Consider the following 15,556-nt stretch of genomic DNA (forward strand, 5'->3'; position numbering starts at 1 on the left):
ACCACTAGGCTAAGGCTATTCCTCCTCCCATTATTAAGGTAGAGTTGCAGAAATCCACTGCTTATTTTTGGGATAAGCAGCTTGGAAATTATCTAGCCTTTGGGATCCTGCCAGTTACTTGTGACCTGGTTTAGCCACTATTGAAAACAGGATAATGATCTTGATGGACCTTTGGTCTGACCCAGTATGGCAAGTCTTATTTTCTGATGTCCTTCTCATTTGATGAAATTATGCTTATGCACTGTCTCTTCTCTAGGTCTCGAAATGGATTGGATTCTCCGGCCTCCTGAAAAGGTCACTAGTGGGCAAGAGTTTAATGTTACATTCTCACTGATAGTGTCTGATTATTTCTATGAGAAAGCTGTCAAAGAACGCATCCTTCCATATAGGTAAACCATTTACGTATTTATTCATTGATGATGACTAAATTTGATCAACCTGTCAATCAACATGCAAATAATTATGTAATAAGATCTGGCCATTATGATGGCCATTTCTTATTACACAATGGGAGATCTGAGAGGAGGATCAGTGCTCAACAGTATGATAAATATGTGCAATATTCATGAGAACATAAATAGTAAAAATATATGGAATGCATTATACATATGGGAGTCAATGTTCAAAAAAATACCTAAACTGGATGCCTAAATTTAGGAGAAATGTCAGCTGAAGTTAAGGTCCTAAATTTACAATAGGTGCTTAAAATGTAGGGCCGCAAACTTAGACCTGCACTTCATTTACCTTGATTAATGAGCCCTTGGGTTTGATATACTAAGGCTATTTTTTTCTGTTCTGTGTCTATAAGAAAAAGACCTCAAACAATCAGGCTCTAACTTAGGTGTCTTGTGCTGAAAATCAGTGATAAGCACCTTTTTTCCCCCCACCCTGACTCCATCTATGTAACCACCCACTTTTTGGGCAATTTAACTAGACTCTTAAAGCTAGATGCTCCAGTCTAGTTGGTTTACAAAGGGACTGATCTGGGGACCTACAGTAACCTCTGAGTGAGGCTCCAAAATGCTTTGAAGATGGTAAAATGAACTACAAAGGCTCAATATGTCTTTTATATGATTTTCCCTTTAGCTCAGCTAGAACTTGCCCACATTATCAATGAAAATTAGCCTCAGACTAGTTACTGACAAGGACTGCTGGAATATCATTGTATATGCGCGGCAAATAGTTTTGTTTTCTAACATGCAGTTCTAATTCTGAATAATGTCTTGATTTTTAATTGAAAAACTGGTGCATTATTAAATTATCAAGAGTGAAAGTTTAGTGGTAGGTTTCTACCAAAAAATGTTGCTAGCATAGCTGTTTCTGCTTTGCCCTACCCATGCACAGTGGAAACAGTAATTGTATCAGTGATGTACTGGGGATCCCAGCCTTTGTTGACATATTTTATGAAAGTGTAACCCTTTTCTTGGAAGTGGCACGTTCCCTCTCAGCACACAAAAGTATTTATTCTCTGGGGCTGTCTTCTCAGGCATATTTCCCCTCACTGTAGATCCTAAGGGGCAAGGTAGTCCTTTGTGGCATTGGTAATGGTGTTCCTTTCCTTAGGTGTGTACAGTTCTCAGTAAATGTCTCTACTGCTGGGACAAACAGGCTGGTCACAGACTGGGAGTTCAAATAAAATGTACTGACGATTTCCAAAACTTCTATCAATGTCCTTTCAGAAGACAGCATAGTATATTTACAAAAGGGAGTATCATACAATGAGCTTGCTTCCTCCAAGTATGTGTCCAGGCTCTCAAGTTCCTGGGATGTAGCTTATCACTTATCCTTTCAGTGTATAAACTGTCCCAGTGACCAAACAAAAAACCTGTTCAGGAAAATCCCCTGAATCCTGGAAAAATCAGTTCAGTCTCTTGCCCACAGCCTGTGTCCTGGTCCCTTGAAGTGGAGATCCTGTGGAGGATCCCCAAAGATCTTGCCTTCTTCTCAAATGTCCAGTAGATGTGACTTTTCTGAAGGAACAGCCTAATGCACACAGGAGCCAGCTAAACAAACCTAGCTTCCTGTGAGGAGGGGTAGATCAAAATCCTTCTCACAACAAAAAGGGGCCTTCTGTACTTCAAAACGCCTTTTCTCTAGCTGGATCCTGCTGTCACTGATACTGCTCTTCTCTGACCTAGAAGGGTAGCTCACAAGTCTCCAGCTCTTGTCCTCAGGATCCGGAGAATAGCCTTCACCATAAGGGTTCAAGGCTCCTATCCAGTCACTAAATATTAATAAACTCTGTCTTCCAAAAAAGGAAGCAGACCCTCACAGGCAGGGAGTATACTGACATGGAATCTCCTCGAAACGGAAATACACTAAGTTAGATGAGTAGGCCTAACCCAGCAGGAATATACAAACTCAGCTCATTTCTCCTCAAAATCTAAACCAAAATTATCACACTGCTCCTATTCCTATCCTCCTGCACCAAGTAGAATTGGGACTGCCAGCCTGAGTGGAGGGGCTGAAATGCACTGAGGTCTCCCACTAAGCTGGAAAATCAATAGGCAGGTATCTAGGGCCATCTAACGGCTGACTGGAGGTCACCACAAAAGCAAGGAGTTTAACCGTCCAAAGCCGGCCATAAAATCAGGGCCAGCGGGCAGAAACTTTCAGGTGGTGCTGCAGCAATAGGTGGGAAAATCAACATGGGGTCTGCAAGCTGGTGACCCTTACCCCGACTCCCTCCTCTTGCATGGACTTCCTGTTACCAAGGAAACCTCTGCAAGAGGTTGGGATACTGCAAGGTCTGTGAATGCATGTATATATTGCTTAGCATCGCTTAAAGATCTCTGCCTGCCCCTGATTTTGGCACCCCGGTCGCTCCATGCCACAGCCTGAAGATCTTCACCAGTACTGGGCCCCGGGGTCAGCCAAATGAGTTGAAGGAAGGAAGAGAGATCCCCCACTTCCTTCTATAAGGTGCCACTTCATCGAGGCCTGGTCCTGTGATCATAAACTGGGTTGATTCTGGCAGGTTGGTAGTGGTCAGGTACTGTCCAGCAAGGCCACAAGGACATAGGTAACTGTTTTACGTTATTACAAAGCTTGGTGGTAAGATATTGGGGAGGAGGGCAATGGGAGGGCCTGTGTATTTGATTAATTAAGGGAACGTATGCTCATGGTAGAGGTCCAAAGGAAGAAAAAAACAGATTTGGATAAGGAGCACTAACTATACTATGAGCAGTCAAAGGTCTATGGCTAGCAGTTGGGCTATATCCTGAGCAGTATAGACCAGAAAAACAGGGAAGACTAGATGGGCCAATTGGTCTTTATTTGCTGTCATCTATGATATTCCTATATTACCTATAAGCACCTTGATGAGAAACAAACAGCAACAATGAGAACCTGTAACATCATTGTGCACATGGTCAGCTTGTCACTGGAGAAATGTTCCGTAATTAGAATTATCAGGTTTATAGCTGAGATTTCTGCCTTTCTCCAGCTGCCCGCATGGTGCATTTGTACACAGCAGTAATGCACGTGGCATAAAGAGGGTAATTTTCAAATGCTGCAGTTTTCAAAGAAAACTTATGCATGTATGTTGACTTTGAAAATTATCCCATTAAATCCAACCCTGCGTGAGCTGCACCTGCTGTTTCGAGCGTGCACAAAATTTTCCTGAAAATGTATGTGCATATAGTTGAATTTCACAAAGTATGCATGCTTATGCACGCCCCTCCCCTCCTCTGTCCCAGGAACACCATCATGTAGCCAGGGTAAACTTGCACATGAACAAGACATGTTTCCCTGCCTATCAGGCAGGCAGTTTTGTAAAAGGCTAATTCTGTGCAGAAAGCACTGTTTAATCCCAGGAAATTGCCCTTTTACGGATGTACCAGAAGTTATAATAGTAAGAGTGAATGGAGGGGAGGAGCTTTCAAATCTTTAAATGCCAATGTCACCACAGAAGAGAACATCAGGTATAATGCGTGCAAATGTCTGCGTAAAATTGACCTGTAAAAATTGTGCACGTAAAAGTATCTGCGTGTAAGGCATTTCAGGGGTTGGGGGGGGGGGGGAGGAAGGGCTGAATTGGGGTGGAGTTGCGACATACGTGCATACTTTATTGGTTTTAAAAGGTGTTCGCATAAGTTAGCAGGCAAAAGTCACGTCCTGCTTGGAGCAGGCATTTAGCTCCTGTGAGGTTATTTGTGTGTGTAACTCTGCCAATTACCCGAGGAATTTCACAGCAAGATTCTGCGTGTACGTTTGTTTTTAAAATCCTCAGTAAGGTCTGACAGGCCGATGCAATAAGGTGCACCCAGCCTAGGGCACGGTTTTACGCCCAGTTGTGTGCGCGTTTTGGGCGCCCAATAATAGGGGCCAATGCAGCAAGGGGATTAGTGCGTGTAAAACATGCACTCTAAGAAACGTATACTGGAGAGTGCCCATTACATTCAAACGCCATGTAGATGAAGACATTAGCTATTACCGCCTGATGTAGGAAAGCGCGCCGAATGCACTTTTTTTTTTTTTTGCGAAAGAAAATTAACTCCAGCTTTGGAAGGTTTATAAGAAACATAAAAAATGTAGTCATCTGTGTTGCAATAAATGTGCCCCTTGTAGGGTAGGCTTGTTTAGCGAGATTAGTATAAGATTTAGTTATTTGGGGTTAGAACAAAAATTTAAAAAAAAATATATATATAGGGAATAGTGGAGCAGAGCATGAGGATTAGCTAAAGAACACCTTACAAAACCGTGGGTAATTGCTTTTCGGTTGGTAAACAGCACGCATTGCAGATTTTCGGAATTTCATGTTAACGATGCACTCTTGTAAGGAGCGCACGATTTACGACGTCCATGCACCCAATGCAATAAACTTTTGAGTGCCGGAAACGCACATTTCTCCTTAGCGCACACTTTTTGCACACTGCTCCACTTTCTCATTCAGATATTGCATCGGGCACACAGGGGATGTGGATGCGCCTGCGTTAGGAAAACAGGCGCTCGTTATCAGCACCGGATTTTTGCTCGCATCTTATTGCATCTGCCTGTGAGTGTTCAACACAACTGCAGATTTTATCAAATTACCCTCTCAAAGCATTGAAATGCACAGGCTAATGTGAACCTCAGTCTGAGCTTTAATGTAAAAAAAATAATCACTTTTTAATTAGCAATGCTAGTGCAGCAAAGGCGTTTTGTGAAGAGAAAGACTGTCCCTTGGAATGGAAAGATGCCACGGAAGAAAACTGCTGCGTCTATCATGCGAACATTCACTCCTGTCCTTTGGAATTCATGGTGAGTGCTAGGCTGGCTTAGCCGGAAGCTTTCCTCTGGGTGGGTTGGGCCCGAATGACAGTGGTGCCGTGTAACAGGAGCTGCCCTAGGGCTGTGTTGAGTCACTGGTTTTCAGTTAGTAGCTTAATAAGAAAGACCTAATATTAAAGGAAGGCAGACAAGATCTAGCATGGTTCTGTATAAACCTGCAGACGATGATGCACGTTAACGCTAAGAGAAGAAGAAAATAAGAAGATCACTCAGGCCTTACCTAGGCAAGAAAGCGATTGATTGGGACACACTGTGCTTCAGATTTTAAGCTTTACACTGAAAACTCAAATTAATCTGTTCTGTGGAAAGGAAGAGAAAGTAGGTTAACTCAGTGCTTCTCAAGCCATACATGGGAAATATTAAATTATAAGTAAATAAAAAATCAGATGCAGAATTGGCATCCTTAAAAGACAACACCATGGGGCCGATGCAATACAGTGCGCAGCTGCTAGTGCGCAGTTTAACACACAATTGGACGTGCGGCCATAACCCCGGATGCAATACTGGGATTAGTGCGTCCAAAACACCCCTTAGCTAATAGCACTCATCACATTAAATTCCATGTAGAGGAGGCTTTTAGCTGATTCCCACCATGCAAAAAATGTCCTGTACGGCCAATGCGCTCTTGCAACGTGGCAAATTTTACATCAGCCCGGGGCCGGCATAAAGGTAGCCATGCTCAAGGTGCATTAAAAAAAAGAAAAATCCTGCTTTCTGTGATTCCGCCTAATAGTATCGTAGTGACACTAAGCAGGAGGAACAAATAAAGCAGATTTAGTTAAAAAAAAAAAAAAGTTTTTGAAACAAAAACAAAATTCTGGATGCCCAATAGACACACACGAGATACATGGCCCAGGCCGTTTATCTCTTGTGCGTGACTATGACGGTAGTGAGAGAAAATGGACACTCGCAGATTGAGCGTCCGTTTTCCCAACCCGCTTGACAGCCACCTCTCCTGTGTGCCCGATGCCGAGGAGGCACTAGGGGTGCACAAATTTTCCCTAGCGCCTCCTTTTTTGCACAACCCCTAATTTAAATATTGGATCGCGTGCCCAGGAGAGGTGTCTGGGTGTGCGTTAGGAAAATGGGCCCTCAACACTGAACGCCTGTTTTCTGAGGTCAAATATTGCATCGGTCCCTCGTGAATTTTGCCTGACAATTAAAAATCATTGTTGAAATTCTATAACTATTCATTTTAGCCTTTTCCATGTTTCCCTGTGAACAGCCAGGCGGGCAAGAGTGTTAAGAGTTCAGTAATCAGCGCCATTTGTCTGGCTAAGTTCAGACTTAGGCAAATGACAGAATCTGAAAATCTCACCGTGCTGACTGTTCTCCAGGTAGCTGGATAACCTTATATCTGATAAACCTATCCGGCTAACTTGAAGATAGCCGGGGATCTTCAGCAATGTGCCCAGCTAACTTTGGCCTGGATTCATCATTCATTGCAGAATGATGAATGGTGAGTCAGTCCCCGAAAGTGAGCCGGTGTGATTGGTGGGAGATGTGTCCCGGGAAAAGTATGAATTCTGGTTTATTTGGTAGGAGTTGGCCCTTTCTAGGTTGGAGCTGGGAATGAGAGGGACCTCCAGGATGTAGGGAGCCTAGAGTAGCCAGCCCACGGGCTAGTGGGGCCTGAGGCCATGGCGTTGAAGGAAGGATTTCTTCCTTCCAAGGGAAAATGGTTAAGGAGCAAAGGATCTTCCAAGGCGATTCCTTCCCCTGAGGGAGAGGCTGGAGTGATGTAACGTTTGACCGGTGGTGGGATGGCCCCGTGACCACTCACTCTGAATGCGGCCGACCTTCCCCAACACTGCCTGAACTGCAGAGGAGGAACGCCATCGCTTCTGCCTCCGGACATGTTGCTCTGTAAGGTTTGTGCGCGCGCCCCAGCCTTTCTCTTAAAGGCCCTGTGGTGGGAAATAGGACTCGGTGCCTCCTTATGATGTCAGACCCCCCCGGGCCATTTAAACCCAGCCGGATCCCTGGATCTTGGCCTCAGCTGCAGGTCTTCCTGCCTAGTCTGCAGTGTGTGATGTTCTCCTTTGTGCCTTGTCCTCCTTGTCTTGGTGTCCTGCCGTTTCCCCTTCCTGAGCTCCTGCCTTGTCCACCTCTCTGTTGCCTTGCCCTGCCCATCCTACCTTGTCTTGGTCCTCTGTGTTCACCTGCCCTTGTTCTGTCTACCTTGTCTGACTCTTGGATTCTGTCCTCTGCTACGGACCCTGACCACACTCTTGCCTGCTGCCCAGTTCTGAGCTCTGACATGGACCCCGACTCCTCCTTACACGCCGCCTGCCTGACTTTGACTTCTACCTGGATCCTGTCTTCTTGCTGCCAGCCCTGACTCTCTCTGACCACTCCTTACGAAACACTCTCCTAAGTCCTGCTGGCCCCCGGAATCCAAGAGCCCAACCTGCTTGGAAAGGGGCTGGGATAGGTGAAGCTTCAGCTCCAGTAGGCAATCGCTAATGTCTTTATTTGCAAAGAAGTTCCTTGCGTCGTGCACAGTTTTACGTGCACGGAACTCCTTGCTGCTTCGGGTGGACAGTTTGCACACAAATAATGTGTGCACCACTGCAAATAAAGCTGTGCGCTCTGCTAAGTGCACCTTCTTACAATTAGGCCTTATGTGGGTATCTGAGGCAATGGGAAATAATGCATCTTGCTCAAGGCCATAAGGAGCATTTATGGTGAAGGTATTTGAATCCTGGTTTCCCTGGATCTAACCTCTAGGCAACTTCTTGTCCCTGCTGCTCTAGGGCCGGGTGTAAGATCTGCATTGCTGCCTTTCTGACGGCTGTTTGAGTTCTGGGAGTTAGTGATATGTTGGGATGGCAGATTTGCTGTATAGGCTCCAAATGATATTTTTGCAGCGTTTCGCTTCACGATGTGCTTGGTAATGAAGGGAGTTTGTGTCGCTGTTACTGAAGTGATAAAAGATTTTGAAAATGTTTTGTATGGTGAGTAAGAAGGAGGAAACAGCTGAGTTCAGTCCAGCCAACCAGCTGTTTCTGCCAATGCGGTATGGATTTCTTTTAATTTTAAACATTTTACGTTCTTCTTGATTTGTTTTTGCAGTTTATCTCCACAAATCACAGCTGACACAGTCATCAGACAGTGTGACGTGATTTGTAAAACGTGTATATCTAGATCTATCTATCTCAATCTATATTGAAGGCCGCACCCCAGCTAGCTTTGCGTGTTAATTTCACTGGTGGGGGGATGTATATGGAAGGGGTGAGGGGGTGAGTGGGAGGTGTGTATATGTATAGCTGGGGGCACACTTTCATCCTCACACTTTCCACTTTGTCTCTGTCTCCTTACCCCTGTGTATATGTGTGTGGGTGGGTGGAGAGGCAGGGGTATAGGTGGGGTATGTGTGGTGCACGCACTGTCTACCATTTTGCCCCTCACCCCACTCTCTACTTTCTAGCTTTCTTCAACTCTCTTTGTGTGTGTGTGTGTGTGGGGGGGGGGACAGTGTGTGTGAGTCAGGGTATATACACACTCTCCCCGCCTCGCACTCTCCATTTTGTAGTCCTCTCTGGCTCTTTCCCCAGATATGTGTGTGTAGGGAAGTGTGGTGTCCATGAGGTATGAGTGTGAGGGAGGGAAAGGGTGAGTGTCAGGGGATGGAGTGTGGGTACCTATGGTTGAGGACAAGCTTTCCCCTGTCACTCTCCACTTTGTGCCCCTATCCACAGCCTTCTGTGTTTATAAGAGTGTGTGTGTGTGTGAGAGAGAGAGAAGTATGAGTGTAGTGTGGGGTTATGTATGCATGGGTGGAGGCACTATCTCCCCCGCTCCTCACCTTGTATATGTATAGGGAAAAGGGGAGGGTGTGTATGTGTGTTATGGGAATAGGTGGCATGTAACTATATGATTGCACACTTTCCCATTCTCCCTCTCCCTTCCCACTCCTCACTTTGCTATTCTTTCCTTCCCCTCCTCTCTTACTGCTCCCTCAGCCGTTCCCACCCAACCACCCCTCTCCTGACTCACTCTCTCCCTTTGCACACTCCACTTTTGATGCGCTCCTCCTGTGAGTGTGTGGGGTGAGGACTGGTAGTGTAGGTGTGGTGTGTATGAATGGAGGGCCTTCTTTCCCCGTGTCCTCACCCCTCAGGCTGCTTTCTGTCACTGGTGGGGCCTGGGAAATTCCACCAGTCTTTCCAATACTGGTCCCAAGCCTGCAGGACTCGTCTCGCCTTCACATCTCTCTACTCCCTTCCCCCCCCCCCCCCCACCTCATGCCCCGGGCTGCTTTCTGTCACTGATGGGTCCTGGAAAACCCCACCAGCCAACGCACTGCCAGCCCCACAGTGCTCATCCTGAACCTCCTGCCTTGATGCCTGAAGCTTGCAGCTCCAGGTGAGCGTCACTGACACAATGCTCATGTTTCAGTAGTATAGAGTATTTGATAGTTTAAAAGAATTCTAAATATTTTATAGAGATTAGTTAAGAAGTAATGAAATCTATACTCTTTGTCCAACGTTGTCATTATTTATGAATGAACATATTATAGTATTGGTTATATGCCATATATTATGATGGTGATATAGATATACTGTACTGTAAAGAGTTTAGAAATCATATGACAATGTCTGTCCATCACTAATTAGAAAAAATGCAGACATTCTAATAACTTAATGACTCACAGAGGCTTGAGCTATGGCAGGAATTGCACTAGGGTTTTGAGAAAGACTTTTCAATACCTCATTAAAGTTTAATAAGGGGACATAAAAGTGGTGACATCTTGTCTCCCCAAAAAATTGAGGCAGAGAGCTATTCTATTGTATTGTATATGTATGCACTGTATTATGATATACTATTGTATTGTTATTAATTTTTTGTACTTGTATTACACATCATTTATTTATACTGTATTGCTATTTATTGTATTATATTTATATACGCTTGTCATTATTTATTTATGTATTCTTGTATTGCATGTTATTTTATTTATGCTGTTGTACTATGTTATTGTATTATGTTATTATATTTTTATGTGCTTGTATTTATTTATATTGTAAGCTACTTTATAAAATACCCTGGCTCCTCGCATAAACTGAGGATTATCGCATGCACAGGATACAGTTATTGCCCACATAAAATATGTATGCGTATTTTTATAAAATGGGTGCACAAACTATGTGGATCCTTGCATTAAAAAAATGTGAATGCATGGATACATATGTGTGCACTTTTGAGGTGGGGATATGCGGTATTTTATAAACTGTGCAATTGCCACCACACAGTTCATAAAATACAGTCTTAATTTTACATAGCAACATAGTAATGAAGCAGTTACTACCATAAGCTTGAGGGGCAGATCGGATGGACCATTTGGTCTTTTTTCTGCCATCATTACTGTGATCAGCAAGCCTGATCTGATAAAACCCCCTGCAGAATCTAATAAGACCTCCTGCATAATCTTCTCGTTTTCTATAAACGAGAGGATTATACTGGAAAATCATTCTTATGCTTTGCTGATGTGGGAGTAGAACCTGAGGCGCAATCAACAAATAATATTTTCATTGATATGCTTTTTGTTCCAATGTAGAAACAGCAGAGTATCTGTGGACCTTGGATTCCCGATGATGGTAAAATTGTTACTCATACTGTATCCCAAGCTGGAAAAATGACTCAGAAATATTGGACTAGTAAGGTACGCTTTCCAAGTATTTATTCTCACAATGTAATTGTGGAGCTTTTAATTCAGAAATCTCTTGTTGAATGAAGTGGCTGAATGGTGCAATTGCAGTCACATTTGTAGTATAATACAATAGGTGGGGGGGGGGATTTAGGTAGGGCTGGGGGGCAGGTTAGATAGGGGAAGCGAGGGGAAGGTGGGCCTACATTTGTGTGTGCTACTCGGCTGGGAATCAGGAGATATGGGAGTCATTCTTCCAGCGCACTTCAACCTGAATTATAAGTTCTTTTGGGAAAGAACATAAGCCCTCGTATGAATTATCCTCCACGTTGACATGTGCGATGCTAGATTCATTTTAGGTGAAATTGAGCAATATGTGCTACGCATTTTCCCCTTAGCCACAAAATCAGAGAAAAACCTTTGTACATCAGTTTTCTACTCATTATAAATTAATTATGGATGACTATAGTTTTTCAATTCTTTTTAACAACAGTAACCTGTGGCATGAAATGTTTCTAAAATTTCAGGTTGTCTTAATTCAATTGGGTGTCACATCTCTAATTGCTCACATTAAAGTTGGACATATGCAAGCAGCTCTGGAAGCAAAATCTACCGTTCTCAGCAATGAAGGTATTTTTTATCCACTCTAATGGCAGGAGGTTTCCAGTTGGGTAGCCAGGACTAACTTGACAATGTCATGAGGATGACAACAGATGCTCAACATGGGCAGCTCAGTAGTGATCTACATTGAAATACATACCCAAGGGAGTAACTACTCTTTCACAGGGCTATGCACCCTTAGGCAGAAAAATAGCTTGTTTATAAGGTATAGATCTACTTCGACTGGAGCTTCTCCCAGTTAAGGATCCACAGGCCCAGCAGTCTGATACCTAGATTAGGAGAAGCCTTTCAATCTCCCATTGCCATTCAAAAACATGCCAGACATAAGTACCACAATATCCCTTCATTTTAAATTCTGGGTAAATAGCGCCACCCTCATTGTCATGACAACTTCACAGCTTCACAGCTTTCAAGGAACATACCAATGATTTATTAACCACGCTTCTTTAAAGGAATATATCCACACTCAGAGATAGTATTCTATCATGTCTGCATCATAAATATGTGACCCATTCAATTTCTTTATTTAAAACCTTAGAGGCAGATTTTAAAACCTGCGCGCTTGGCCTATATTTGTGTGTGCTACCCGGCACGCACAAATGTACGCCCGATTTTATAACATGCGCACGCAGCCGCGCGCATGTTATAAAATCCAGGGTCGGCGCACGCAAGGGGGTGCACACTTGTGCACCTTGCGCGCGCCGAGCTCTAGGGGAGCCCCAATGGCTTTCCCCGTTCCCTCAGAGGGAACTTTCCTTCGGCCCCCTCCCCACCTTCCCCTCGCTTCCCCTATCTAACCTGCCCTCCAGCCCTACCTAAATCTCCCCCACCTTTATAGAGGCAGGCGTAACTTGTGCGCACCGGCCAGCTGCCAGTGCACAATCCACTGGCACAGCCGCTGTGCCGAAGGCCTCGGTCACGCCCCCGCCCCTTTCACAAAGCCCCGGGACATACGCGTGTCCCGGGGCTTGCGCGAATCGCTGGGCCTATGCAAAATAGGCTTGGCGCGCGCAGGAGCGGTTACGCGCGTAAATCCTGAGGATCAATGAATCTCATCCAACTCAATATATTCCGCCAATGTGATGAAGTGTACACATGGTGCCGTTCAAACATATCCACATATAGACAGCTGGGCAATTTGAAGACCCCATCGGAATGCCCTTAACCTTATTATCAAATTTAAAGAAATTGCATTTAAGCACTATTGTAGCTAGATGTATCAAAAATATCCTCTTGTTAGCCATCAATCAGAATGTACAATAACTCCTGTAAGATATTGAATAAAATTTGAAGAATCTGTAATATAAGATGGAATCTGAAGTACTAGAGGTTGCAACATATTGTCAATATATTTCAAAATTGGTTCAAATAGGGGTAAATTTTAAAACATACGCATGGGCATATGTGTGCGAACTACCTGGCACACTAACTGGCACGCGATCCTCCGACACAGCGGCAAATTGTGCTGTGCCAGATGCCTCTGGTCCCACCCCCGGACTGCCCCTTTTTTAAATCCTGGGACTTAGACGTGTCTCGGGGCTTTACGTGCGTCGCTGGGCCTTTATAAAATAGGCCCAGCGCGCGTAACCCCCTCTATGCACGTAAAGCTTTTAAAATCCAGCCCATAATGAATAAAGACCAGACACAATTGGTCAACTCAGGGGTTCTACAAGTGATTTGTGTATTTTAGGAACTAAATATAGAACAGGTACTATTGGATGTTTCTCATAATCAAATATTTTCTCATCAATTAACTTGTGCCTTATATCATCTTGAAATATATTTAAAATATCACTTTGTAGAGATTCAGTCAAATCAACACCCAATGGGCAATAGAAAACAGTATCTCCCAATTGAAGTAAGGCCTCATTAATTTATTTTTGTCTATCCCACACAACTACTCCCCCACCTTAATCCACAGGCTTTATAATCATCGACAAATCATGCTTTAATGTATTAATTGTAGATCTTTCCCATATGTGAGATTATTCTGAACACGTTTTTTTGATTGTTCCAAAATGGATAAATCTCTTAATACCAATTTTTCAAATATGGTAATAAAGGGATCCTGGGGATCTGGGGGTAGCCATTTGGATCTTCTTACAAACTGGGTATGTGTTGTTGTAATCAATTGTCCTGAAAAAAATGTAGCAATCTTTAAACAACGAAAAAATATAAATAGCTGTACTCTCGTCATAAAGGAATCATAAGGTGTAGATGGAATGGATGTGAGTCCTTTATTTAATACACTTAATTCATCACCAGTTAACTTTCATGCAGACAAATTAAAAACAGAACAATCTACAGATTCTGAAATTTGTTGTTGCGATGCCCTTGAGATTGAGGAGACAATGTTCCTGGCAGATTCCATGGTTTCTTTGGAAACTGTGTGTACAATCGTATAAAATGTGATGTATCATTATCAAATTCCATCAAGGAGTTTACCAAAGGTTGTGCGAATGAAACCTTTTTCTTATTTATTGTTCCAGGACAATATGAGGCATTCTAAATTTATATCAGAATTACAGAGAGAGATGACTATTACTATGAGGAATTTGCATTCTATGGTGTGTAGAAAATCCCTTACGGGGAACCCCCAAGGGGATTCCCTAAGAGGCCCCTTCCTTTGGCTTCGTACGAATTAAAAATTTTTAAAAGAAAGATATGTAATAACTAATGAACCAGAATGCAATAACTAGTTTCCTTTATATTTATTATCTGATCATGCATGCACAGACAAAACAGCATCCCAGCAGTAACCCAAAATATGAGAGCTCTGAGTGGCGTAGCTAAAATTCACATTTTATAAATGATCTTAAGGCATTGATAACAAGCAATAGACAAATCAAAAGTCAGTATATCATGACATTATATCAATATTCACTGAATTCCAATAACTTATACCTAATTCTTGATACTAATACCTATGCATAAGCTTATGTTTTGCTTATGTGATAGCTTTTTGGAGTAAGCAACTCTAAACATATATGGTAACTCTGTCTACTAAAAATTAAATAAATATATAATTCCTAGCATGCTGTAGCAGCTATGTCATTTTCAGTACTTCTGCCTTCAGCTGTTTCTAGCTAGGCCTAAAAGCGCAGTCTCAGTCCTTATATCGACTACTTAGCATAACCTAACCAAAGATTTCTAGCCTGAAATCCAGAAATTTACAACAGTTCAATGTGGTGCATGTATGTTATGTTATGTTATACTTTTATACCACCTTCCTCAAAACAGATTTGACCCAAGTGGTTTTTATCACGTAATAATCATCAAATGTATCATAAAAATAACAGTAAATCAATAAAATACAATACTAAAAATAATATAATGGGTTTCCTGATATTTAGAACATTTTCTAATGTTTCATTCCCTTCTCATTTAGGCCTAGATTCATCAAAATGCGATAATTTTTGCAAAAATAACACCCACGATAATGAAACGGGGCATGTCTATGATAACTTAAGAGTTACTGCAAGGCGCACTATATTAGGGCTTCACATAGGTACTTTATTGCACCATGCGCTAAAGTTATCACGCCCTGTGATACTTGTACTTCGCAAGTTGCCTAGACAAGCATTTCTCACTTTTGGGCGAGAGAGATCCATCAAGGTAGGGCAAGACAACATTGTATAAATCTCATCTTTGAGTGACTTTCCTCACTCCAAATCATATCAAATCTTCACTGATGTGTACTGTGCTGTTCTTATGTCTCACTGTGCATGTAAAACTGGCCCCAAAAACCTAGACCACCACCAAAACCCCACCTCAAGTTACTAGCTGGCCCTTCTATAGTGGTATAAAGAGTTGACTACTATGTGTGCCATTTCAGAGGCTCTCTCAGTCTCTCTCTTTCCCTCCCTCCCCACCATCAGCACACGGCTTAACCCCAAGAAAAAAGATGTAGTTATTTCCGATGTTAAAAGCGTGCATTACGTTATCACACAGTGTGATAATGCCCCTCATTTTCATTGATCCCGCCCTTCGAATAAATTAAAAAAATTAGCATAC

The 15,556-nt window shown here is 42.9% G+C and overlaps 1 protein-coding gene across 1 annotated transcript in view; it reads left to right on the forward strand.

Moving 5' to 3' along the window:
* The window catches only part of LOC115099808 (atrial natriuretic peptide receptor 1-like), a 73,271-nt gene that overhangs the window by 6,162 nt on the left and 51,553 nt on the right, over positions 1 to 15,556 (forward strand). Inside the window, exons 3-6 of the mRNA XM_029617657.1 lie at positions 257 to 389; positions 5,118 to 5,241; positions 10,832 to 10,936; positions 11,449 to 11,551. Coding sequence (XP_029473517.1) covers positions 257 to 389; positions 5,118 to 5,241; positions 10,832 to 10,936; positions 11,449 to 11,551 — 465 coding nt within the window. The remainder of the gene's footprint in view (positions 1 to 256; positions 390 to 5,117; positions 5,242 to 10,831; positions 10,937 to 11,448; positions 11,552 to 15,556) is intronic.

The sequence above is a fragment of the Rhinatrema bivittatum genome, chromosome 10 (genome assembly GCF_901001135.1).
Source record: "Rhinatrema bivittatum chromosome 10, aRhiBiv1.1, whole genome shotgun sequence".
In the NCBI taxonomy this organism is placed as follows: Eukaryota; Metazoa; Chordata; class Amphibia; order Gymnophiona; family Rhinatrematidae; genus Rhinatrema; species Rhinatrema bivittatum.